We start from the raw sequence: 27,416 nt of genomic DNA, 5'->3' as shown, positions 1-27,416 counted from the left end.
GTCTTACGGGCGCCATTTGTTTTTGCTCTGCAACGCTTCTCGCCTCAAAGGAAAAAATAAAATAAAACGCTGCATTTTGTCACTGAAGTTTTATCGTGCGCTGTCATTACCGCGCATTCAATTCTCTTTTTTATCCGAATACCCCTTGCGTTATTTATAAAACGAGTTTCCTCGATACACGATGTAAGTTCCAAGCTCGCATTTACAGCGACTAATATGCTGCTTCAATGATTGGTTGCATCGTGAAACGATCTTCTGTCATTAAACTTGTCGAACATCTTTTTAAAACACCGACAATTCAAAATTTCGTTCTATTAGTTTAAGCTCAGACCGACGGTCGCCTAAGTTATTATTAATTTTATCTCGTTAGCAAGGAGCTGAAGCATAGAAAAAAAAAAGCAGAAAGTAAATGAGAATGTTTTCACTGATTTTTTGAGATTCGTCGCATGTGTTTTCCGTATCACTTCTCTGTGCAATGTGTCTGTTTGTTTTGTTCTTTTGTTTGCTATGTTTATCTGTTAATCAAGCAAAATTTCGTAACATTTAGAAAAAGAAAAGTGCATTTTCCATCGAACGAGAGAATCTCGATGGCTTGGCTTTCTTTGTCGCAAAGGGAAAGGGATTACTGAGCGCTTCTGGAATGCATGGCACAGTGTTGACAAAAGTATTTTCTACTTAGAACCGCAACGAATTCAAGGAGTACGATGCACACAGAAAGGGAGCGTGTCAGGATAAATATTCTAACATATTTTTATATATATATATATTTAGAGAAAGAGAGCGAGAGAGAGCGAGAGAGAGAGATAAATATATCTATATAAATAAGTAAATATATAAATATATATATACGATTAATGAAAATCTATCTCTGTGTGTGTGTTCATAGATAACGAGAATTGTAAAATCGATGATGTCGGAGTATATATTGGGTTGTAAATTAACGGTACAGGAATTGGTTAATATATTTTCGTTGTTACGAGTCTAAATTTTGTAGATATAACTTATAAGTATCTTATCATTTTGCTCATTTTTTTCCTTGCATTTACAAAACGACAAAAAAAAGTATGTAATAAAAATGATGAAATATTAATTTATGCGTTTCCTTTTATTCTCATTCTTTGTGAACACTATGCTTTCGTGCGTGAACACAGGTGAACGACACGAGGAAATGCAAACGTCCAAGGCTCGCCAAAAATTGATATTGCAGACAAACGAAAAATAAATATGCATGAGGGGAGGAAAAATGATCCAGTGATTTCTTTCAACACTGTCATGCTGTGCCATACATATCCACTTCGATGTTCGATGGTTCAGTAAAAAACAATTTTAATGCAAATGCGATTGGTTTTCCAGATAATTTAATAAAAGAATACTATTCTACTGGTACGTACTAAATTCGAAATTTTTCCAATACTAGACTTGGAAAATAAGAACCGCTTGAAAAGTTGAACTGTTTAATCGACCACTCAAAATAGATTTTTTTTATAGTTCAGGCTCTTTTCACAAAAATTGTGTCACCTTTTGTTCATTTTTAGTTCCAATTACAAATTTTCTTTCCTTACTGTTGAATTTCATGTTACTTTGAACTTATATAAATTTGCGCTAATAAAATGGCAGAAGACATTAGTTAACAGTATCGCCTGAGAGTGTAAAAGGTTTACCGATCGCCAGAGATTCACGATGATTTCTTGCACACGCGAGCGATTCATCTTTCTTTGACCCGATCAATAAGCAGAGTAATCAGTGCCAAAGAGACTGAACTAAGACACTCAGAGAACCATAGAAGATATACATACTAAGGAGTTCCAAGTGCAACTTAAGTAAACGATGCAATAAACGCGCTTCTAGTGTTACAACGCCACATTTCTAAAATGAGATTTCAGGTGTACATTCAGCGCGCGAAAATACTCAGAGAGATACGTGGAACGAAGTTTTCAGAGAACAAGAGAAATAAAAAAAAAAGAGAATTTTACAGTTTATGTACAGAAAGTAAAGTCTTCGCGAACGTAAGTGCTCTTAACAATGCATTTCATAACTCGTCTAATGATTAGTTTCGATCATCCTGTAGCGGTTACGTTATCTTTTCTGCTGTGGAAGCTTCTTATCTCTTTTGACGTAGCTGTCTCATTGTAGTTGCACGTTTCACCCGAATTAGGGTCATGTGAAATATCTCTGCCAGTTTTGGTGCGAATAGAACTTCAACTTTTGATTCATTCCTGAGTTATTCAAATTATTTATCCTCCCATGAGTGCTATTATAATGAGACACCTCCATATTTGGTGCTTTCACATAGGAATCTTTTTTAATCGTAATTATTAAATATCTTTCAAATTTAGGATTCATCGTTTAAAAAGTTCAAATTAGTCCCTCGATTTTACCTCGTCTTCTTTAGCAAATTCCTATCTGAAATTCTTGAAACTTTTTTCCTGGAACTCCTGGAACTTTTTACTGTATTTCATTGGTCCTCGACCAACAGTAGTGCCTTCTTTTCTCATTATAAATAGTTCTTCGCCTTGTCGTTTCTGTTTGGAAGGAATTTTCGTTCGTGTATAGATAAACTGAGAATTCATTAGGATTCAAGTCAGATCCGTCGTACTACGATTTACGAGTCAACGATAGATCGCGAGATGTGATTCAGGCTTTTAGCGCTGGTCACTGAAAACGCATACGTAGTGTCTTATCAGCTAAATGTCATTGAGTGATATTTAACTTCAAATAGAAACAATAGAGGATAAAGTTCTCTTTCGAATCGAAGTGTATCGACCTGAGCAAATTAAAATATCGTCGAAAAATGCTCGAACTTTTTGTCTCTCTCTCTCTCACACAGACACGCGCGCATACATATGCACACTCGTTCTTAGATTCATGAAGCTTACAAAGGCGACGAAGAGACGAAAGAAACCAGAAAAATCCAAGTGCCAATTCTAGCGAAACGAGAGTAAAGGACTATACATATACATATATACATATATAATATAAAAATATATATATATATATATAATATATCTAGCATAATTTTACGCGCATTACTTCACTAGAATGGATACTAATGGAAGCGCTAACGAGGAAGAATAACCACTTTCGAGAAAAACTGAAGAAAATCGTCGAGTGCAAAGAATTTACTTTTTCTTCTTATTTCTCCCTCGTTTGCGCAACGAAATGCATCATTATCGAAAGGACATACGTAAGCGAATTCTTATTCGCTTATTTTTATTTAAAGGTGGAAACGACACGGTGTGTTGTATGTAGGTTTAACATAATTATGTACAGTATTGTCTCGATACTAGTTCGTAACTTGGAATCAGAAGCTTAGAAAATGTCAAACATTTGTTTCTAAGATTAGTTTCCCCACTAGTGAATCCAGTTCGAATTCTGAAAAGCTAGGATCATATGGAATGAAAAAATACAGAATTCCTAGAAAACGTAAGTGTACGAACTTCTATCCAGATAACACTATACTCTTCGAATAGACGTCGTTGGTCTTTGTTAATCTTTCTATACTTCCTGTAATCTTTTTCTTATTCTGTGATCGAAATCATTCGATCTTGGGATCGTCCAATAGTTGCGAAACGTTAATGCACGAGGGTTCAAAGATCAATCTTTAACGAAATGCTTCAATATCCTTAAAAGCAGAACTACTTTTCTGTTTATGGTTCTAAGTTATTTTTAATGTTCCGTTTATAATCTTAGATTAGCGAATTAGAATTACCAGTAATCTTTGCAAGCTCTCCCTTCTCCCTCTCTCCAGGCCCAAATTAAAGAGGGGGTTAGGAGGAGTTATAGCTTTGGGCCTTACCTTTCAAGGGGCCTCATTTTTTCAAATACAAAAATAAATTTCTGCAAACGCTTAAGAAAAAAATGATTTTCGATTTATTAATGGTCTTCTTCAAAAGTCACATTTACTGTGTAGCTTTAGAGTTTATTGTGGTCCAAGCCAAGGATTGAAAATAATTATTCATTATAAAATTCTTTCAAAAAGCAGGGACTGTTTCAGTATATTATCCCCTCTAAAGAAATTTACACCAGTGCAGTTCTATAAGATTGCCAATGGCAATACATCCTTTATATTTATTTTCCTCCACTTCGTGTCTTCACTGCCCATTTCGGCCGTCCTACGCAACGGAAAAATTTCTCGTTATGTAATCGCCTCGTATGAACACTGTGTTTCTTCGTAATCGAAGCGTGGTCAAGCGAAGAGAACGATTTAAACAGGAAATCGAAACGAGTCGTGAAATGCGTCGGAATCGAAAGGATTTAAACACGACAATTTCCCATCGAAATAGTCGAGTTATCCTTCGAGAAAATTACTTTGAAAGTGCATAGGAGATACGTGAAGCTGCATCTCGATGTTTTATAATCACAGCTAGCACATGAAATGTAGACCATTTATCTTTTACTGACTGTTTTATGATATTTCATTTGATGGGGACAGAAGTGTGCGGTTGTAGTTATTTCTCGTATTTGTCTATGAAATTACTCAGGAGGGTATAAGAGGTTCCGTTTCAGGAATTAGATTGCAAATATTGATAGAACAAATAGGTTTTATTTTTTATTCTTTGAGAGTTTTAAATTTTAAATGTAAATGTTAGAAATTCGAGATATTCGAGTATTCGAAAATTGAAAATTTAAGTACATGGAAATTCTTTTAGTGATGTATTTAAGTATTTGACATATTTGGTATGTTTACCGATTTTGTCGTCGCGCAATCATTATATTCTAAAATTAGGTTCATTGTCGTAATGAATCACGTTGGCCGGAATTTCGGTATAGGACATTGCCAAAATAAAAGTTGAAGGTTATGCCCGTGAGTCATTGACCCGAAAAAGAACGTCAGGTGATAGAAGATATTGGTTAGATCAACAATGAGTTCCTCCGCTAATTAGAACATGTTGTTTGATTATTCTCAAATGTTCTTTTTACTGTTACATCATTCAAAAGCATCGACCTCAATGTCGCGATTTATTTCATTTACTTAACTGTGCAAATATTGGCCACGATGGCAGCAAAGCAGTTACCATACTAAAAATACGTGTAGAAAAAGAACAAGTCAAATTTAGAGGTTATATCACATACGAGATGTGGTTTCTGATTACGATTGCTTATTCACTATTGGAGACAGCACAGGGAAAGAAAACGCGGTGAGAAACACGCTGTGTTATTAATTGTATTTAAACGTCCATACTTTTTGCCAAATTTTTCAATTCTAAATTTTTAACTCCGTCTAATCTGAAATTTTATGATTCTAACCTATTGACCTGTTGGAGTATTTTACAACAGATTTTATATTTATTTGTACATTTGAATATAAGTGTTAATGTTTCTCGACAAGTTAACTCGTTTCTCTTAGTTGAGAAATGAAGTACCAGTTCGTACAAAGTGCACTATACTATACGTCAACCATCTTGACAAAGCCGATGCGATTAATAATCAGTTAATTGGTCGTTGTGTAGATCGCATATCTAGCTCTGCCTACAAGTTTTCACTATCATAAACGAAGAAGGAAACGAAAGACACGTGTCGCGATTCTATCGGCAAAAAGAAGTCCTTATCAACCTTTTTTCTTTCTCTTCATGCGTCACGTGACGTGTCGAAAAGTATTGGCAATTCTTATTCGATTGCCACCAAAGACACGATACAAATATCTGCGAAGAACGCTTTCGAAAACGATCGTCCACGATTCGTCGATAATGCTTCTCCAGAGAGAAATAGCTCGAAACGAGTATCTGGAACTAGACTCGTTTATCACGTTGCAGCTTTTCAAATGGTAAATCGTTCGTTGTTCATAATAAATGATGAAGAGACAAGGTGAAGTATTCGAGAGAACGAAAGATAAGGAAAACGAGTATAAACTCCCGTTCACATTGGTCGAGTCATTTGACTTCAACTTGTTTAAGTTCGACTGCATAACTTGAAACTATTTTACCGTTACGAACCTGTTATTCGCTTGAAATATCCTTTTAAGTTTCAAGCTAAGTAAATAACAAGTTCAAATTGATAAAGTAGTTTCCAGCATATTCTACTTGGATTGAAATGGTTAGTGTGTATGAGGCTTAACTCATACGCAGAGATTGTTGCTGGCAGTGTTATTATCATTTTTCCTCCCCATTAATATCGTAGACCCCCATCGACGAGTGAGTTACCGGGAAAACGATACGCATATTTATCGCGTAGTAAGTACTATATTTTCTGACTGTGATTCTAGGAATTTCGTAAATACATAGGTTTCGTTCGACAGTGGCCTGCGACACAACGAATGGCACACCGTTAATCATCGCCATTTTTGTCCTTTCGTTGATTCCATCTTTGTTGTCTAATTTTGTAACGAAACGCTAGTTTCTCTTACACGATACCAAATTCGTTACTGCCTTTCCTCCAATGGAATAAAATTGGTCGTAACAGGTGTTTTAGAATCCATGAAAAATGCGAGAACAAAAGTAGCCTTGTAAATTGTACAAGTGGAATATTTGAATTTTACGTATTTAAATATTGGAACACGAACGTCAATCTTATTTCATTGAATAATAACTTCACGTGTTGGACAGACTTAGCTTTGGCACACACGAGTCGATTCTCTGAAATGCGCAACGTGGACCACACGATTGCATAATTGAGCTATAGAATTCGAGAGTTAACGCGCGTAGAATAGAAACGTTCAGTATTCAAGATACAGACTCTTGAATATATCGTGGAAATCTTTTGTAGATAATCTTCATTACTTTTCACGCTGAAAGCTCGTGACATCACTGTACAGTAAACGAATATAGCCTTAGGGATGCACATAAACGCCGAGTTCAATCTTCACTCGAGCCTGTTCCATGACTTCCGCAATGAACAAATGAAAGACGTCAAAGCTATCACTGTATCACCAATAATAGTACAGTGCCAATCGATATTTGACTTTCGTTTCGCCTCTTTTCACGCAGTGGTCATTGTGGAATGTTCGATCGCAAAAATCCTTGCTCGTGTCGAGGAATCTCGCGATCATGGGCGCTCAAGCGGAGAACGAAAAAGGCTCTTCCGCGACGAAAGAAAGAGAAGAGTGTACAGAAACGCGTGAAACGACGCGAGATCGCGCCACCGCTGGGTGAAGACAAGGGAGAACGAAAAAGAACGAAGAAAACACGATTTCTATCGCCCATATCAAACTAAGGGTTAGCTCGTAATGTAAAGATAATCCAGAAAACGAAGAGAAAAAAAAATCACAAAAAAAAAATGAATCAGGGACCGATCGCGTACTCCTCGACCGACGTATCGAAACCGATTGCCTTCGCCTCTGTACATACAATTACGAGGTCGGTCCCTAACCAGCGTACTATCGAGAGAAGCGCCGAGCAACGTTCGCGTTCTCGAAGTGCTTTATTTAAGTGTTTGTATCGCCTCGCGTACTCGAACGACTGAACTGAATTAAATCATCGTGACTTAATTAATGCGAAACGTGCGAAAGAGAGAGTGTGAACGCCTAGAGAAACCTTCCGTCGTCCTTCGGTGACGATCGTAGGTCCCGTCGAAGTTCCCCGAAACGGTGTTCGAGATCCCTTTTCGCTGGAGCCTCTGAAAGGAGGAACAGGGAAGCAATGACGACAAAACGAATGGGGCGTCGTGTTTTCCCTTTTCCCTCTCCTTTTTTTTCTATAACCCCCTTTCCTTCGGTTCGCGATCGCGGAGTGGCGACGAACGAGCGAGAAGGTGGTAACGGCACATGTACACATGCACACACGTACAAGGGGCGGTTGAACGGTCCCACGAGAGAGGATCGTATTGTAGGTATAATAATAATAATAATAATAACGTACACCCGTGACTCTTTTTATTGACGACGACTGCATTGCTCTCCCTGACAAAGGCTCGTATATTCATTATATAGTTGTATTTACAATTATTACATATGCATATATATATAAATACAAATATATATATTATATTCACTAATTAAAAACTATATAGAAAAAAAGGCAAAGAATGTGGATAAGAGAGAGGAATTTAAATATTTGTTAGCGAGATTAATGGCGAACGACTGCGTGGAGCAGAGTATCGACGATAGAGGAAATTGCATTGACGATGCGCGACGATTGGGAAGAGATGTGTGTGTGTGCGTGTGTGGATCTCTCTCTCTCTCTCTCTCTCTCTCTCTCTCTCTCTCTTTCTCTCTTTCTCTTTCTCTTTCTCCTTCTCCTTCCAGTTCGAAAGTGTAAACGAAATAATTGTATCGGGGGGAAAGGAACGAACTTCTTTCTTCTCTTTCTCTGTTGACTCCATTTTTCGCTTCCTCTTTCTTTTCCCCTCTCGGTTCTTCTTCCGCCAGTTATTATTATTATTGCTATTATTACTATTATGATAATTATTATTAATATTATTATTATTATATTATTACTATTAATGTTATTACGTATGTTAACCTTTCGATTGCGTTTATCCTCGAGTTTAAACTGGGACGTGCAATGTTGCGGTTCGAGATCAACGTATTCCGATCGTATTAGAGAAAAATGGCGAAAAAATTGCTTAATAAAATAGCGCGCGATGACTATCATCTTGATGTTATTGATATCCGATCTAAACGACGAACGTGTGGAAAAACGTGGTCGAATAAAACATTTTCTCGGTGCAAGTAGTCAAAGATATTGCCTTCGATATTGAAGCTTTATCAATTAGGCAAATTGTAAATTAGTCGAAAATTGTGAAATACAAATCCACGTACGAGAGACGTGTAAAATCGAATATCTGTTATCTGGGTCGTATAAACGAATGTTTGCACCGTGTAAGCGAAGGGAACATTGTAAACCGAGTAATGCGATAATCGTAAAATCATATCATTCGAATGGTGCAAATATCCAGATAGCATTAGCGCTTACGTGGGTGTGGATAAATCCCTTGCACGCTAAATTAATTTGTATATACTGTACTGTCTGTGGTACCACCACGCCAATAAAATATTACTCGTAATTTACTTTAACTCGAAGTGGCTACTTGCATGCAAGCGGGAAATGACCAATCCAAATACATTAATCGATATAATTATGGGATCTGTCTACAATTCAATGAAGATACTACTGCGTCCAACGCAGAATATCTTCAACATATTTGTACCTAGCTTTTTCGTTCTTTGATACAATCTCTTAAACCTATTACATAATAGATTTGACAACAGCTGTTTTTCTTATAAACTCTTCAATTATCCCCAAATTTCTTCCGCGAGACATCTTCTCATCCCTGTACAGTAACCATTGCAACGATCCCAAAAACACGCGTTCGTCGTGACATAAAAGAATGTTATATTCGAGTGTTGGAATCCTCAGACGTTTTTCCAAGGTGGTTGTCGGCGCAGCATCAACCTGATGCACGAAGAAAAGCGATCTCTCGTCGAGGAGGATCGAAACGTGCCTGGCACGATGTATGTCATAAGCCGTCTACGAAGCGTACAAAACGTTGGAAGGGGAGAGAGGGGGAGAGAGAGCGAGGAGGAAGAGCAACGAATCGGTCGTGTATGTGATCAGGAAGAAAGAAGAGAGATCCCTTTTCTGCGGTGGACCCCTGGGTTCGTTGTTATCGGCGAGGTGCGCACACAGGGACACACATACAGAGAACCGAAACGATATTCGCGAGCAACAACTTCCTCCGCTTCCTGCTACGATTCTGTTTCACGCGTACTTCCGGCCGTCTCCTCGCGTGTTTGTTTTATTCGCGAGAGAGAGAGAGAGAGAGAGAGAGAGAGAGAGAGAGAGAGAGAGAGAAGAAAAAAAAGATAACCGTGTGGAGCGCGCGCGCGCGTACGTTAAATACTTACGTGAAACTGTGAAAGTATCGAGAGAGCGACGAAACGAGAAAAAGAAAGAGTAAACGAAAAATGTAGACGGAATGGGTGAGTAGAACGTGTGCCAGCGACGTTAGGGAAAAAGGAATGTTTCTTTTTTGCATGTCTCTTGACGAACGTGAAATGGGAAGAGAAAGGATGCGAGAAACGAAAGAGAGAGCCAGAGGGCGGATGATAAAATGAAAACTGTCGATGACGATGGATTTTACGATGAGCGACCTACGATATACATATACGACCATGCATTGTGTTTTCTGTCTTTTCTTTTTCTTTTTGATGACGACCACTGCTTGACGATTATATTGATACGACGATTATAATATGGTGACGACTATATGCGAGAGCGTAGGTGGAGTGTATGTATAAAATGTATTTTAAGCGTGGACAAAAAAAAAATCAATTTACACTTATGATTTACGGTAACGAGTAACAATACTGATGTGGGTTGTGCATAAGGACAAAAAAAAAAAAAGATAAAACGTACACACACGTACTTCAGCGCGACCAGAGCCAATGGAGAATCGGATCGAGACCACGAATCGCGTTTAACCGCGTCGAAAATGAACTTTTGTCCCTACTGCGAATTCTCACACTCGCCTACCCCGTTTTTTAACTGTTTAAGTATTTTTTTTTCGTCTGTTTTACCGTATCCTACGCAAATTTTGTCCTACCGATCGGTGCTTTATTTTTATTCAACTGAGATCATTTTTTAAGGTAAAACGAATACGCAATGTCGTTTGTGCTTTTCAAAGTGATAATTACGTTTCTCTCCACAATCGAATCGAAAAAACGTTTTAACCTGTTAACTGGGCTGCTCACAACCGCCATAAACGCTTACTCGTGAATTAACCTAATGAGTGTTGATCTTTAAGCGGGAATCCTCTATCCCTATTTATTAAGCATACTTATCGATGCCTATAGGCGTTCAACGCACAGTCTGAACGCATACACGCGTCCACAGCGCTCAAGAGGTTAACTCGCTCCAGTTGCAGCACATACTCCACACTTTGCAATAGTATATTCACTTGTTTTCTATAAGTGTAACTAAACCTCTGCGACGAATTAACTCATTACTCTCGATGTACAGTTACTCTCCCAGTGAACAGGTTAAACGCGTCGGGTTTCTCAGTAGTTCTGCGATTTCGTAACTGTACCACTTTATTGGTTAAACGCGTCGAGAGTGGCGTTGAACGAAAGATAGACAGAGGAAAGATGAGAAAGACGACGCAGGTGAAGTAGGCGTCGTAGATCGAAGAACAGGAGTGCCAAATCATCCGTGACTTCCGTCCCACTTGGGCAATAAATAAGTACGCAGCAATTCGGCGAGATTACGCGAACGTTTGCCATTCGTCCTCCAGTAATCGTAAGGATTCTTAATCTGTCCGTTCTGTCCGATTATTTTCTTTCGCGTGTTGTTCGCTCGAGGCACGGCTGTTGTATAGTGCCGAGCGCGCCTTGCATCCGTTACTTTCTCGATAAGGATTTAAAGTACTCGAAGTTCGAGGCAAACCGCAGAGGAAGCGAACCGAACCGTTTCAAAGCCATCCAAAGGGGAAAAAGAGATAAAATAGTCGCGGGCCAACTCGGATGACCGTCTCCGCGGCGAACGATCGTCGCTCGATCGATGTAAATAACCGATGTATCCGGGATAAAGTAACTTCGACACTCGCAATCAGTGCCTGTCGTTTCGTCGATAACATTGAGGATCAACGAAAGAGGTCCCTCCGTCGACGGGAACGTTAACCGACGAAAAAAGGAACGAAACGATCGGTCCTCGTCAACGGACCAAAGCTGACCGAACGAAGAGAGAGAGAGAGAGAGAGAAAAAACGAACTCTCGCATCCGATTCTCCGCAACCATGAACGCTCTTACCAAAAATAAATACACAAGAAATCGGCCGCGATCGTAATTCTGGCGGCGGTTAATTGAAAAGAAAAACTAAAATATTTATTCGAACGACTTGCCAGTTTCGTTACGTACTAAATATGCATACATGTACACGACATACATACACGTGCAGACACACATACACATATGTACACGAAGTAGGTTCAGCGCGAAAAAACATACAAAAAAAATAAATCAATAATAATGGAAAGAGATCTATAGATTAACGGATTAATGGATGAGTTGCATAGCTATTCGAGAAGTTTCACGAAATATCGATGTATATATTTTAAGTTTGTATCATAATGCCCCCACTTAATTTGTATGAAATGGAGAATTTCAGACATTAAAATGATGATTAAAAAAATTCCCTCGTTGTAGATTCCATTATTCCCTTCACTTTCTCTTCGCGGCTGCTTTAGACTTTATCGTGCTTCGTATGAAGTAACAGAAGCTGATCGGTTTACGTAAGTTACCAGTGATCGATGAAGACAAGCATCTTTCAACTTTCGAAGACGAGGTGTTTCGAAAACACCTTATGTTATTGTGGTTCAAGTATCAAATTATATTCTTTAAGTATTAATTAACACGTTCGCAGTTCTTTGACCCGTATATGGGTCAAGGCAATTTTAACAATGATCTCTCAGTCTCTTATTGAATTTCTGATAAAATAACGTTTAGATTTTATTAAGCTGTGAACACGTTAAAGTTATCTCGGGACACATATATCTCAAATTAACATGAAAATGGAAAAAATCCTAGCTAAGAAGGTTAAGATTAAATTAGAAAAAAGACAACTCAGTGAAGTTGTAATAAATGAAATAGAGGTAAAGACTTATACTAACAGGTATTACATATGTATCTATGTATATTAGCACTGTTCATACTTTATATCTCAGTTATTTTGCAATTGTCTTGTTTCGTGAAAATGGGGGCAGATAAAAGAAGTCACGCTCATATTTTTGAAGAGCGTTGGCCCATTTTTCTGCGGGTCGTCTCTTCAACAATATTCAAAGGGAGGACCGTCGAGTATTGAAAAGAAAGGTGAACGTCTGCTCTTGTCTTTTTCTATTCTTTCGACGACGGCGGATCGGAGGACGGGTGGAGGACTATGCGCAGTGCAGTGTCGTATGTCAATGTTCTCTGCGCATGCACTTACCGGCCCGAGAAATATGGCAGGTGTTTCGGCTGCTCATTGTTGACTATTTTTGACAGATAAAAGGTTACTTGGGGCTCGCTCGAAGGACAATGATAACGCGTGTGTTAGATAATAATTCGTGAAACCTTACGTCAAGTAACCTATTTTTCAACTCTCTGCGAAGTATGTCGAGCACGCGAGAAGCAGAGGTAAGAACTTGTAGGTTCTTTCTTGTACATCTCAGTACTTGTGAGTTAATGTAAAGTCAATCTTATTAATAAAGTATAGATGTCTATGCGTTTATGGAACATTTAAATACGCGAAAGATATAAAATACACGTGATTTGCAAAAAAGTATAAAATATCCAAAGTACATTTTATATTATTTTTCGAAAATTAAAAAAATCTTTAATTGTATTTATAAACATGTAGATTTGCGTAATTACCTGTAGTTTACTTATTAAATAATCCTCAAATAATTTTGGAATGTAGATGTTTCAAGTAATACAAAATATGCACATTTAGCTTTCACAAATATTTCATTAAAATGCAAATACTTTGTTATAAGTTTAATATTAAAAATTATTTTATTGCATTGCTTTGATTTCGCTAAAGGTCCAGAGCCTCAAAGAACGAGGGAATGCATGTGTCAAAGAACAAAAATATGAAGAGGCTATGTTTCATTACACACATGCGATCAAACTGGATCCACAAAACTATTCGTTGTACAGCAACAGATCATTTGCTTTTTTGAAAATGAGACAATATCATTTTGCAATGGAAGATGCTCTAATGACAATTCAATTGAAGCCTGATTGGACCAAGGTAAATACAAATTTACATTTATATATTTATAAGTTCTGCATGTATCTATATACTTATACCTTGTTAACCTTTTTGCAGGGTTATTTTAGGAAGGCTGAAGTAGAATCACAAACATTTCGTTTTAGTGAAGCCCTTCAATCTTATAATAAGGCTTTATCGCTTCAACCAAATGAACCAACTATTCTAGAAGCAATGAATAGAGTATCTAGATTACTAATTAAAGATAAAAGAGGTACTCTCCTTTTTACCTAAAGATAATTCTATGGAAAATACTGAGTAAAATACTCTAATATTGAATTGTTTTATAGCTGATCAACAAATACCTTGGCTCGGAGCTGGGGTTGGTATCATACTTGGAGTAATAGTTGTAATTGCTGATTATGTTTTTACGAACAAACCTACATTAACGGTACGTATTCAAAGCCTAACATTTTCCAAAATGAATATTTCTAATTATCAGGTCTCTTATAATAATTACTCCTATTTTTTACTGATTACAGCATCCACTTTTGATGGCCTTGTTGACAATATCTATAGCAATGCTAGGTTTTGGCATTGCAAAGGGATTTCGTTATTTCGTAAAGTGCCAAAGAAAATCGCTCTTGGAACCACCGGTGGACCTCTTTGGTGATAGTAAAGATGAGTTAGATGATATTGAGGCCGACATGAACAATGAAAAGGATAAACATGCGAAATATAGTAAAGCTCAAGCACGACAGAGATTCAAAAAGGGAAAATCGTAGGGTGTTTTGATACTAATGCCATAAATACGTTTCTATGTACATTTAAAATAATTGATTCACACTTTTTAATATCTCAGGAAAATCGACATGGTCAGTGTAATAGCACTCACTGTCAATCAGTGCTATTATATTGACCAAGAAGTATACAAATAGATACAGTTTACATATTATACTTAAGTTATTGTTGAAGAATATTCAAATATTGAGAATGCGAGACAGTACGTCCGCGTTTTTTAGGGTTTTATGTTCATAGTTCTTATGTTGAACCAACACTGTAGGTTTATAATTGAATTCATTACTTGCAAAATAACGATTGTACTTTAAATTTTTGAAATATATCATAAGTATAAGAATGCCATGAAAATGTAATTATCGATAAGTTATGCAGTACAAATGTTTCCAAATTGGAATAGGAACTCGGCATTTTTATATAATTGCATTCTTGCTATTCTTGCTATTCTTGCAAATCGTATACAACGAATTCTCTTCTTCTTGAAGACAGAGTTAATCTACACTTCTTAACTTTCTGCACTTTTACTAAACACAATATGAACAAATTCTAATTACAAGTAATCGAGTAGTTGAAAGTTGTTGAATTTTTAAAATAATGCAATAAACAACGATCGAATGGAATACAGTACGTCACGTACACTTTGATGCTGACACAATGTATACTACTCTTCTACTAAAAGCATGAATATGCACGAATCAATACACAATCAAGAATTTCGTAACTTATGCATATTCTTTGTCCATCGATCTATACTTATCTTATCTCTCTTCACGTAAAAATATAGAAATAGAATTTCCAATGTTACTAATATAAAAGAGATTTAGATATTATCGATACACTACTACATCAATGCATCACTATATTAGATACTTATTTATAGAATCATACGAAATAGATTATTTATAATGAAATTATAATTCCAAAACGTTAATGGTGTTACAGTATGTATCCGTTTTAATTGAATTGTTGCATATATTCAGTCATCATATTGACCTTAATATTTTAATCGATCATTTAACGATGAAGGACACTTATACATGATTGCTAAAGCTATCTACATTGGGTTTTATCGTAATCACAGCCGAAGATTTAATGTTTCAAGATATGTACGCAAATTATTTCTCCCAATGCACCGTTCCATACATATTGATGAACGCGTTTAATTAACTGTAATACACTGCACTGAGCTCGGCAGAGGTCGATATACTCGAATTATACTGTATAATCTGTTACTATATGTGAAATCATATCAATACCAAAGCGATTTATTCTACGAAATCAGTTATTGATAATAGTCTACACTGAAATGTTGATACAATTTTTGCTGCAACTTACAATCTTTATACGAGAGAACGTTTATACGAGAATTGAATTCGTATTAAAATTTGTAATAAAATTTATAATTGTGTTTAATAAAAAAGAAAAACCAAAATATGCAAAACAGAAGATCGTCGTACCAGAAATCTTTTTTACATTAGCTAGAGATACCCTAAAATAGTTTTATATGAGACCGAATATCAAAAAAGAATACAATATCCGTGTTAATGGGAGATGGTTAGCGATAACAAGTTTTTTTCACAGTCGCATTGGCATTGCGCCAGGTGCTCGAGGCTCGGTTATCCATGGATCACCGAGAACTCGTTAAGTGTAAATTCGAATGTACAAGCTGTTATGTACTTACTTAAGAGCATATTCTTTGGAACGATATGGTGCGGTTTACGACTCCGGGTAATTGTCCAATAAAAGCGAAAACATGGAACATGCTCTTAAAAGTGGAAGATCGTATTTCAGACCCCTTAGCATGCGTCATTTTTTTCTAACGCATATTAATTTACATACACGCGTGCAACGTGACTGTAATGGATAATGATAATCCAACAATGTGATAGAACAGCGCAAGAAAGTGAAAAAAGGATGGACGAAGTTCTTCGATGCTCACGTGGCGTGCGAATTTCGATCGAGAGAACAAGTGCGAACAATTAAATGGATAAATGGTCGGGTTTATTAAAAAATCAATAAGCTGATATAGGAATTACGTTTTTACATTTGTTAAAGTATTTTATTATTTATACTTTTAAGTTACTCCCTTTTTGTAGAATATTTAGGTTGGTAACAGGAGGTTCAGGTAGTGAAGAAGAAAAAGTTGATCGATAAAACTGAGAGAATTTATTTTTGCAACATTTTCGGACAGATTCAGTCACCCCTTTTCTGTCTCCATTTTATACGAGCCTGATGAAAGACTATTCACGGGACTGTCCTGTGCGCATGCGTTCATTGACGTTTACAAGTAGGTAAGCACTACAGAACGTACTAGCTGGTCATTTCACTTGAAACCTTCGAAGAGTTCGCACTGGAGAGTATGGTATATTCAAAATTATTCCATTCTTCCTTTTCTAGAATCTCAAATACGCAATAACGTTTCATTTCTCAGTTTAGTTATCCCATTCTTCTGACTAAATCGTATTTATAACGTAAACATGTATAATAACAAAATATACATGTAACATCAAAGCAAAACCCGCTTAATAAAAAGTTATACTCGCGAAACCGAACAAAAACATTTCTTTCATCTCTAACGTCACAATATCTCATTAAGAAACCCTGTCCCAAGTCCCCCAGAAAACTTGACGAAAGGTTAATGCTCCGAAGATCGACTCCATAGTCAACCCACAACAAATTTCCCATAGTACTTCACCTAGTAGTTAAACCGTAACAAAAAGTACGCATTGTCCCATAGTACTCACCGACCACGAAGCAGAAAAGGTATAATTCTAACATCTGCCTGAGAAACTTGTCCGTTAAAGAATACCTCAAACGTCCTAACCATGTCATAAAAAGCAGAAGCAATACGAAAGAGCAATTTTCCGCAGTTAGTATGAGAACAAGAAAGGGAAATGGGGTTTTAGCACCACGGATACCTGGAGGAAGAAAGCCTTATGCATCGTAATGGAATGCCAGGTACGTGGTTCTTGCACTGATTGGGGGTTAGGTTGACGTGCACGGACGTGTCGGGGCCGAAGCAACTGCGTATATCCAGAGGACCGTCTTTAATGGAAGGGCGATTACAACGATCGCGTAAATCTTCTATTATTGCGTGAAGTACGCAGCCACAAAACGACGACGAGCAGGCTCCTCCAGAGAAGTACGTGAAAAGGCTCGCGAAGCAACACGAGGAAACGAAAAGCGGGAAGCGTGGCCAGGGCACCCAATGCGATTAGTCGGCTGGCTGTTCGTGCGTTCGTGATATGCGCACGCGCAGTAAGACGCCACAGGTTCGTGTCTATATAGCGATCAACGAGATGGACTTATGTACCCGGGTGCTAACAGTTTTTTGTGATCATTAAAACGTCTCCTGGGACTTCGTTTCGGTCGTATCTTGATACACGCGAGATTTAAAGAAAATGAATTGCCAGTATAGGGAGAACATGATCGCATGATTAGAGGGTTGTTATTAAAATGGGATCGGAGTTATTTTTACAATGTTGAATGTAATTTGAAGTCACGATGCCGTTGACCTCGTGGTATCATTCCCATTGTTTTCGATGAATATCGCAGGCGTAACTTCGTTCTCGGAGTGTACTATTTTATGGAGTCCTTTTTTTAGTACGCAAGTACTCGCTTAGAAAAAAACGTACATACATACGTATGTATTTTCTGTCCTAAGTTCAACTGCAGTTTCAAAGTTCCGGGATGCGTGCAACAGTTTGCCGAGACGTATGTTTCTGCATTCCGCGAAAGCAACGATGTAACGCGCGAAACGTGTCTGTTACATCCGTTACATTGAACATAATCTATGATTTCATCGAGTCACGCAATATTTACATATTACAGTAACACATAATCAGCAAGAATTCGATTACTAATAAGCAAGTATACTTTCGGAGTAACGACAAAAGATCTACGATTGCATACGATTCCCCAATAACCGAAGAACCGATCTATACGCGATCGTACACCTGAAAAGGACAGTTTAAACGCGGGAAACCCGAACCCTTTTGTGCTGCGAAGTTCGGCACGGTGAATACACTGGTCGAGGGTTCACAGACACTTCGGAGCTGACCGTCCCGTAGTTGCGCACCCTCAATAAATACGTTCCTGTAAGCCGCACTACTTTTCTACGTTACCCCCACCACAGGTCGTCAGTGTGTACGGGCAGATGGCGGCCGATTGGCCGAGGCGTCCGATCGGGGAGAGCGGTGGGGGAACGATCACGTCACGAAGCGAGGCCGAGAAGCGACGAGGCGCATGTACCAATGCGCAATCGCATCGGGACAGTTCAGGGAGTCGGGGAGGTCCGTGGGTAAGGAATAAACAGAGTGAAGAGACCGCGCGAGAGACGGAGAGTGGGGAAAAAGAGAGAGATAGAGAAGGAACAGGCAGTGAGACGATCACGATGCACGGAGGCGAGCACAAGCGGCCAGGGGCACAGGGCTGAGGGCTGAGGGCTCGACAGGGCCTGGAATAACGTTCACGGGACGGCCGCGGGCCAGCCAGCAGCTATGGAACAGACGAAAACTCCCGCGTCCCGGCTACTCAGCACGAGTTGCATAGAGAATAAGGACGACTTGGAAGAGGTAACATAAATATTTGAAATAGTCACTGGATACGTATCGGGTGCGAGGGGCTCCGCCATTGTTGCGACGGTCGCGCACGTCGCTGACCGCGCGGCGCCACACGTCGGCACCACGCGTCTTAGCGGCAACATTCGAATCATTTACATAATTATCAAATTAATACGTGTCGGTTACTGATAAATGGTTACCTTTAAGATTTCTGCCACACGCTGGAGAATTCTCTATTGCGTTACTTGATTTAACTCTTACTTCGTAAACGTAGATCGCTTCGTCCTGGACTGGTTCTAAAGGTGTAGGTTTCTCAGAAACTTGTGAGTAACGGATGTTTGCTCTAGTTTAAAAAAGATTTGTTATCGTCCTTTTTATGTAGAATGTTCCAAAAAGAACGATGAATTTTTTACAGATTTTTTTTCGAACTTTTACCCACTGTGTGCGAAAATAAATGATACATGTTTTAAGGTATACATGTAGTGAAAGTACGTTTTCGAAGTAAGGGATGAAATAGACTTATTCGAGATATTATTATGTTTTACCTTTTTAATATTGTAGCTACTGTAACCAATTATTTTTTAGATTACATATGAATGGTTATTTAACCTGCCATTTGTTTCTTTTCCAGAAATTTGAAAGGTGTTACACAGTGCTTCAAAGCCTGACTGCAGGACTGTCAGAGAAGGAAGCCCATGATACGTTGAACAATGCTGTGTGTAAAGACAAGACACACGAAGAAGTTTCATTGGGGTTACTAGTTGTAATTCTGACGGATCCTCAAAGTGCTGCGAAAAGTTACAGGGACTTAACGTTAATTACACGAGACGGTCTTGCAATTGTGTTAGGACATCTTAATCAGTTAGTGCTTGAAAGATATTTACGGTTGAACGATGTGACCAGAAACCAGTTGCTATGGTTATTGAGAGAGATGATAAGAACCAGTGTAGCTAATGTGGATAATCTTTGTTTAAGTTTGTTAAGACATGCGGCTGGTGGTGATATTTCACCAAGGAATTTGTTCTTGGTTGATGCACTTTTAGAAATATTTCAAGAGAATCGGCCGTGGTTAGACAAATTTCCTTTTTTAGTGGCATCTATTGTTTACACTTACTTGCGATTAATAGAGGATCACAATGCTTCTCATCTGTCTGGGTTACGTCAGAAAGAAGTTACCTTCACTGTGTCCCTCATTAGAGAACGAATGGCTGATTGTTTAGTCATTGGAAGGTATGATGTTAAAGAACTATTATCAATTTCTATTCATAGTTGGCACTAAAATATAATAAATGACGTTTTCTGTTTCTAGGGATTTAGTACGCTTATTACAGAATGTGGCAAGAATACCAGAATTCGAAGCTCTCTGGAAGGACATGCTCCTGAATCCAAAATCTCTTTGTCCAAACTTCAGCGGGGTACTTCAACTTCTACAAACTCGAACATCAAGAAGGTTTCTGCAGTCCAGACTTACACCAGATATGGAAAGGAAGCTAGTATTCTTAACGAGTCAAGTGCGTTTCGGTAATCATAAACGGTACCAAGATTGGTTCCAAAGACAGTACCTGGCTACACCTGAGTCACAGTCGCTAAGATGTGATCTTATACGATTTATTGTTGGCGTTATTCACCCAACAAATGAGTTGTTGTGTTCAGATATTATACCCAGATGGGCAGTAATAGGATGGCTATTTACAACTTGCACATCTACTGTAGCTGCAAGTAATGCTAAATTAGCATTATTTTACGATTGGTTGTTTTTTGAACCAGAAAAAGATAATATTATGAACATTGAGCCTGCTATTCTTGTCATGCACAATTCTATGAGGTCTCATCCACCAGTTACTGCCACATTGTTAGACTTTTTATGCAGGGTAAGAAAATTAATTATTTTTAAGTACTTAACAGAATTTGGGTTTCAAGCTACTTAATTATGTTTTTGTTTTTACAGATAATACCAAACTTTTATCCACCATTAACGGAAAAAGTGAAGAATGGAATCTTCTCGTCGTTAAGGCAGATATTAGAGAAGCGTGTTTTGCCAAGCCTTTATCCTCTGTTCGACAGTCCCAAGCTAGATCGCGAGCTAAGAAGTAAAATAAGGGAAACCTTCAAAGAATTCTGCTTACCACCCAATGCAGATCCTGGTAAAATTATTAAGGAATATTGCATGCTTGTTTTACGATAGATCATTATAAAATACTGCAGCTACACTAGTATAGTATTACACAATACATTAACAAATGTACAAATTGCACATTAAAATCAATGCCTCATTTAATATCACGCATAGATGTAGATATTATGAGTGCACATAGTGTAAATATACACATTAGATTCTCTACTAGTACAAAATTAGGGTACTGATTAAAATTCATCTTTTACTATTTTCTTTTAACAGATTTTATTATTCACTCTTTCTTGGAGCTTACAGCACATTCAATGCTTACTAACTTTGGTTTTTGCATGATGTTTTTAAGCAGGAAATAAGGTTCCGATATATTCAGGTAAAATGGAGGAACTTAATAAGGACGTTACACCAGGAACTCCGATGGAGAACGCAGGAAATGCTACTCCAGTTGAAAATAACCACGTTAATCAAGATGCAGAACCGGCGTTTAGCGACGAAGAAGAAGAAATGCCACTCAGGTCAATTTTTTTGCTGTATAAAGTTACTACATTATTCTAACAGAAGTTACAATATTAAAGTATATATATAATATTACAGGATAGTGACCAAGGTTGATGAGGAAGATGAAGAAGACGTCCCGCTGGCAAACATGAAACTAAAAAACGAGCAGAAAAATACGAATTGCGTTATAAAGAAAGAAGATATCACGTCTCAGTTGAACTTAATTTTAGAACCAGAAGAGTTAAGGACTGCTGTAGAAAGCTTGCACAGTGAAACGGATAATGAAGTAAGGTGTCAAACAATGGAAAGGATAGTACAAATGGTCGTGGAGGACGAAATAGACGCAGAAACAATACCAGCATTGGCTTCGTGCATATCAACCATTTTGTCACCACAAATCACATCTCAGATTTTTCCAAACGATAATTTGAACGAAGAAGCCTTGACTGATAGTATAAGCACGCCTTTGTTCGTTATGTTTCGAAATCAGTTTCAGTTGTGTAAGGAGGAGGACAATAGGCGGAAGCTTTTAGCTCGGGTACTTGCAGAAATGCAAACTGTTCAATCAAGGATAGGTTATTTGTTACTTTACTTCTTAAAAGTTTGGGGCAGAGAAGAAGAAAAACGAGAAGGCGAACCAAGGTTGGTAATAAAATAGCAATGTGTATACACATGTAAGTAAGACTATCGTAACTCTTACCGAGCTACTTTTTGTTCCAGCAATGTATTAAACGACGTTAAAGCATCAGTATATAAAGACTTCTGTGCGCATCGTGAGAAAAAGCTGGATGCGTGTTTAGTATCGGACTTGAAGGTACGCGAGTTTCTAAAATTATAACGCTTCACAAAATAGCAACAGATTAACTTGCTGTCAACATTGTACATGTATTTATGACGCTGTTCTTTTTATAGCTCTGTCACGAAGATAACATCTTCATGCTATGCTACCTTGTGCCTGATGTATACATGGGATTCCAAAACGTGGCGCTAGGAAATGTCCAATTGTTGCATTTGGTTGTATCGACAGTAGATTCCTGTCAACTGCAGGAATTGGTCTGTCAGATAATGCAGGGACACTTGAAAATGTTAAAAAAGGAATCGTTCACGTCGCTATTGACGGCCAGTTTAAATTGGGAAACCTTCGAGCAATATTGTTTCTGGCAACTCATTTTCGCTCACGATTTCCCGATCGATTACGTACTGCCTGTTTTACCTAAACTGCAATTTCGCGACCATGCGGAGGCGCTTACATCAATATTGTTTATGCTTAAACAAGAAAAGTAAGTAGATCTTTTATTTAAAACCCTTTTATTTAAAATGGGTCGAAATCCATTTTTATTTCGTCCCTTTTGTTTAGGATAATTTTAGGATATCTTTCTTTTCTCTAAGCCTATTTAAAACAAAATAATGAGTTTCACGTTTGATTATGTAATAATTATTATCGATTTCTGCAGGCCAACGTTAGAACTTCTACGACAATTGCTTGCACGACAAAACGTAGACGGAGACATGTTCGTTGTAGCGGCGTTACGCTATTGGTGCCGCGATTACGAGGAGAAACTTGGCGAGTTGCTCGCGAACCTTTTGAGCACACGCTACCCCGCAACCAGTCCAAATAAACGGAAACGATCTGGCGGCAAGCACAATCAACAACCTGGTCCACCCACCGGCGAGCAAGTCCTCGGCCATTTAGATCAATTACGACAGCATTGTATGTCCTCTGCTGAGCTACAGCTTTACCACTCCGAGGGAATGCAAAGGGCTTTGCAACAGGCACAAGCGGCTAGCAGTGATTCTCTGAGGAAAAGTTACGGAGATCTGTTCGCCCTCGCGGAAGTGAATGAAGAGAACGAACCTCCTCCGCCCCCGCCAACGAGTTCTGCGCGGAAGCACGCGGCAGCGTCGGGTGGCGGTGGAGGTGCTGGTGGCAAAGGAGGTCATAGGAAAACTGGGGTTAGGGAAAGAGAAATGAGAGAAAGGTCCAAAAGGCCACGGTACCATTTAGAAAGTACGTCTAGTAGTGAGGTAAGTATTTTATAAAATTGGAAATGAATTTTTAATACGAAAATATATCTGTGATTGTAAAGCAAAGTGATCTGAATCATATGTTTTTGTTCTCGAGATGTTGGCGTTTGAAGTTTTTAGCTTGAATAGTGTCGTGTGAACTTATGTCTTCTTGAACCCTTATTCGTGAAATGAAAAAGTTCTTCTAATGCCTTTTCTTCTTTTCATGAAATTATAAATCCTGTATTCTAGACCTCAAGGTCTCAACTCGAAATTCTTGAAAATTTAATCATATGTAGTTTTGTTTTTAAATCACAGATATTAAGAAGAGGAATTTCTTATGATGTGATATTTTGAATATAGGAGGAAGAAATTGTAAATCCAAAGCAAGCAAAAAAGAGAAAAAAGATTAATGCAGTGGGCTCCGACAGCGACTGACCACCCAGTGTCTTCAGATGTCACATGGACCACGTCACGTGTGTGCAGCAAGCTAAACTAGCCTTAAGAATAGTAAGATAATATAGCGTATATATAGCTCTATTTGGCGCGACTTGTAAATATAGTGTATCGTCGAGAGGGTGAATGCGAACTCGTACCGATAAGCGAGGTTCTTGCACATATTTCGCAGACACAAGTATAATTACAGCAACGTTGTCAGACTCTGTACTCATTAATTTTTATTATTCGTTGTCGAACACATTCTGGTGGAAAACGTATCTAGAATGTATGTGATATTTAAATACGAGAAGAAGGAAATTTATAAATACTGGTTACAGCTTTTCTAGGTAAATGAATGTGACAGATTCGAACAGAGGGTTCTGTATCAAAATCGGAGGAAATGGAACCGATTATTTTTCTGTCAGATAGTTACCGAGAGGCAAGACTAGTCATAAATTAAATTATTTCGATGTACTCTTAAATTATACGAACCGCGTGGGGTTTAAGAGTAGAAAACGTCGAATCTGACAACGTTACAAGTAAAAACGGAGGTAAAGCGACACGTGAATCAATGGCGTGATCACTTTATTTCTAGGAAGAAAGAAACAATTTTATCGTCCACATAGAATATTGTGGTCGATCTCAAAGAATAATGCGGGCACAATTGTGCTTAGTTTTTACCAGTAATTTGTTTATTAATTTTGCGACTAGTAATATGGTATTAATTGACCCTATTGTCCAAATTAATTTTCTTTTCTTTTCTTCTCTCATTATGCGGTAATTATTAATAAGAAGACTCGCGTCTCACACGTACAGTTTAACAAATGGATGGAAATGGTTACTTTTGTTGCCATAAACAACTGTGAACGCAAACTTTGTACGGAATCGTCGATAGCTTTTTTTTTATTAGGATTAAGGACCTTCTGCGGGAGAAGAAGGATGCATCGAAAACGTTCTCACTCCGGCAAGAAGCGTACAGTTTTACGACCAAATGTATTTTACGTCTGCGCTTTAGCGAGCATAATCATTCTCAAAGACGCAAGAATTTTTATATTTTGCACGATGGAAGGTTGTCTGTCTTTTTCTAAGGATCTTTTGTCCAAAATAGTTGCGAATCTTTTTTACACCGCTACGGAATATTTTACACAACCAGCCGAATTACCTGACGTTAGATAAACATTGTTTCTTTTTCGTCCTTTTTTTAATCGTAAGTAATATTTACGATGTATTTACATTCACAGAGAGATACGTACATATATTCCCAATAATTTCAAAACGTCCACTTAGCACTTGACCCCTAAATTGTGTCGCAATTTACAAAAGAATAATGATTTCTCGCGTATCGTTTGTAGGTCGTGTGAGATATTTCTTGTTTTCTATAATTTTCGTCGCGTTGCTCCCGAAATGCATTGATTTGGTATACAAGAGATACAAGGCACCTTCCAACGAGTATAGAATCGGGCGTCATTTTCGGTACACTTAAGTCCTAGAGAAAGAACGTAAACGCGAAGGATCACCGTTCACCTCTGTACATTTCCTGTAAAATCGGTTACTTGTAAAACGTAAGTAGCTGCGTTATGTATTTTCTAGTTTGTACATACCAGAGAGAACGGAACCATGTATGTGTGTATGTATATTGCGATGCGTGTTTCTGAGTCACAATATGCGCAGTGACCTTTTTCAAAGTCTTTAAAAAGAGAAGAAAAAACACAAAGAAACTTTTTTCCACAAAGAGACTTTATATTCACGCACCAGCTCAATCTTACCGACCGAGTACACGAAACAATCGCGTCTGAATCGAAGATCTCGAAGAGACACGGAAGGATCAAAAGAAGTGAGAAAAAATTTGTTTAATCGCGCGCATAGTGTACGGTACCAGCCATTTGTAATGGTGTATAAATATGGTGTGATAGTCGATTATTGTTATTAGGTCTTTTCTACTTGTACATAAAACTATGACGTTACGTGAAAGAAAAAAAAAATATTTAAAGAACGGTCGAATGATCAAACGCGTGAGATCGAATGTACGCGATAGTATGAAAGTGTATATGAGAGAGAGAGAGAGAAAAAGAAATCGTATGTACGTGAAAGAGAGATAAAGACATGGTTGGATTAAAAGCGAAATTAATGATGCGCGGGGCAATACGAAAAATAAGACCTGTAAACATTTAATGTTTTTAACGATCTTGTACACACGAATACACATGTAAATACATGAATATATTATATCGTAACGCGAGCATAAACATTTAATGTTTTTAACGATCTTGTACACACAGATACACGTAAATGTAAATACATCGAAAAATTACCGGAAGTAAAACTCGTGATTCCTGTTGTTCGTTTCGTCTTTCTCTTGATTCCCCTTCTTCCTTTCCCTATCCTCTTTTAGCGATAAATAATCAAAATGTAATTTCTCTGAGAAAGTGTTTATTTATTATTATATTTAGTATTTGTCTAAATAAACTTTGACAAAAACAGGACCGAGTTAATTCAAATTCGTTAAAAAGCGTTGAAGAACTATTTAGCGTACATTATCCGCTAGTGTAAATTATGCGATGAATGTATTCCACTAGATTTGCACTTTCAGTGATAAAACACCATTTGCATTACCATCCTCTCTGCAAACTACTAAATTAGAACCACCCGTACCAACTTATTAAAGCTAACACTGAATTAGTACGGTTAAAATCCAACGACACCGCAAACTGCGTTTAATGGAAACACCCGTAATCCGCAGAAATACGTTTCTTCTATTACTTGCTATTTACTATTCACCTATTATTTTCTCCAATTTTGTGCACTTTATTTCGCCAATAATTCTATGTTTTACTAACAGCTTGCTTTAATAACAAAAGTGGATTTACTTCATTTTTACATACTTTCTTGCACACGAAGGCAAAGAGGAATAATTTTGTTACGAAGTAAAAAATAAAGCTATAACATATATTAATTTATGTATTTAACTATCAAGTAAAGGGAAAGAACGATATAAATTGTTAAATTGTCATTCAGATCGTTTCAATATTTATGCTAAAAAACTTTTTACGCGGGAATTTCGAACACGTTCATTCATACATAGCTACCTGATAATTGTTTTCATCATACAAGATATATTTCTTACCTCATTCATCGATAATAAAACCTTCAGGCAACAGATTCTTCACTGATATATAATCCATTCGATCGAATCATTCGCAAAAATATGGCACTCAATGTAGCTTGTCGGATCTTAATCGAGGTTATATTTAGACTAAGACGAATGAGGTATAAACTTCTCTCTTATGTTAGAATCACCAGGAGAATGACTTCATTACTCTATTTATACACGTGCTATGCTATATTAATATTTACTTCTATCGGTGCAAA

At 37.7% G+C, this 27,416-nt stretch overlaps 2 protein-coding genes across 3 annotated transcripts; both read left to right on the top strand.

The window, feature by feature from the left end:
* The first annotated feature begins 12,782 nt into the window (after positions 1-12,782).
* On the top strand, positions 12,783-15,135 carry LOC143188937 (serine/threonine-protein phosphatase 5-like). The gene is made up of 5 exons (XM_076393491.1): positions 12,783-13,042; positions 13,449-13,658; positions 13,737-13,890; positions 13,967-14,067; positions 14,159-15,135. Exons 1-5 carry the CDS (start codon positions 13,019-13,021, stop codon positions 14,399-14,401), a joined length of 732 nt encoding a protein of 243 aa, XP_076249606.1. The 5' UTR covers positions 12,783-13,018; the 3' UTR covers positions 14,402-15,135.
* Positions 15,136-18,698: 3,563 nt separating this feature from the next.
* Ints3 (integrator complex subunit 3) lies at positions 18,699-24,109 on the top strand. 2 transcript variants are annotated; one of them, XM_076375541.1, is made up of 10 exons: positions 18,699-18,988; positions 19,608-20,206; positions 20,286-20,847; positions 20,925-21,120; positions 21,481-21,622; positions 21,702-22,247; positions 22,326-22,419; positions 22,518-22,885; positions 23,060-23,630; positions 23,973-24,109. In XM_076375541.1, exons 1-10 carry the CDS (start codon positions 18,914-18,916, stop codon positions 24,045-24,047), a joined length of 3,228 nt encoding a protein of 1,075 aa, XP_076231656.1. In that variant the 5' UTR covers positions 18,699-18,913; the 3' UTR covers positions 24,048-24,109. The 2 variants fall into 2 exon arrangements, with proteins under 2 accessions (XP_076231656.1, XP_076231655.1); XM_076375540.1 differs by having other exon boundaries at positions 21,454-21,622.
* The last annotated feature ends 3,307 nt before the right edge of the window (positions 24,110-27,416 follow it).

This window comes from Calliopsis andreniformis, chromosome 3, assembly GCF_051401765.1.
Source record: "Calliopsis andreniformis isolate RMS-2024a chromosome 3, iyCalAndr_principal, whole genome shotgun sequence".
NCBI classification, from domain to species: domain Eukaryota; kingdom Metazoa; phylum Arthropoda; class Insecta; order Hymenoptera; family Andrenidae; genus Calliopsis; species Calliopsis andreniformis.
This window is presented reverse-complemented; position numbering and strand designations above follow the sequence as displayed.

Excerpts from the sequence above, each read along its gene's own strand:
- LOC143188937 (XM_076393491.1), top strand. The coding sequence starts at position 13,019 with ATGTCGAGCACGCGAGAAGCAGAG. Across the intron at positions 13,043-13,448 it reads CGAGCACGCGAGAAGCAGAG|GTCCAGAGCCTCAAAGAACG; the intron begins GTAAGAACTTGT and ends ATTTCGCTAAAG. Across the intron at positions 14,068-14,158 it reads CGAACAAACCTACATTAACG|CATCCACTTTTGATGGCCTT; the intron begins GTACGTATTCAA and ends TACTGATTACAG.
- Ints3 (XM_076375540.1), top strand. The coding sequence starts at position 18,914 with ATGGAACAGACGAAAACTCCCGCGTCCCGGCTACTCAGCACGAGTTGC. Across the intron at positions 20,848-20,924 it reads TGTTAGACTTTTTATGCAGG|ATAATACCAAACTTTTATCC; the intron begins GTAAGAAAATTA and ends TTGTTTTTACAG. Across the intron at positions 21,623-21,701 it reads GAAGAAGAAATGCCACTCAG|GATAGTGACCAAGGTTGATG; the intron begins GTCAATTTTTTT and ends ATAATATTACAG.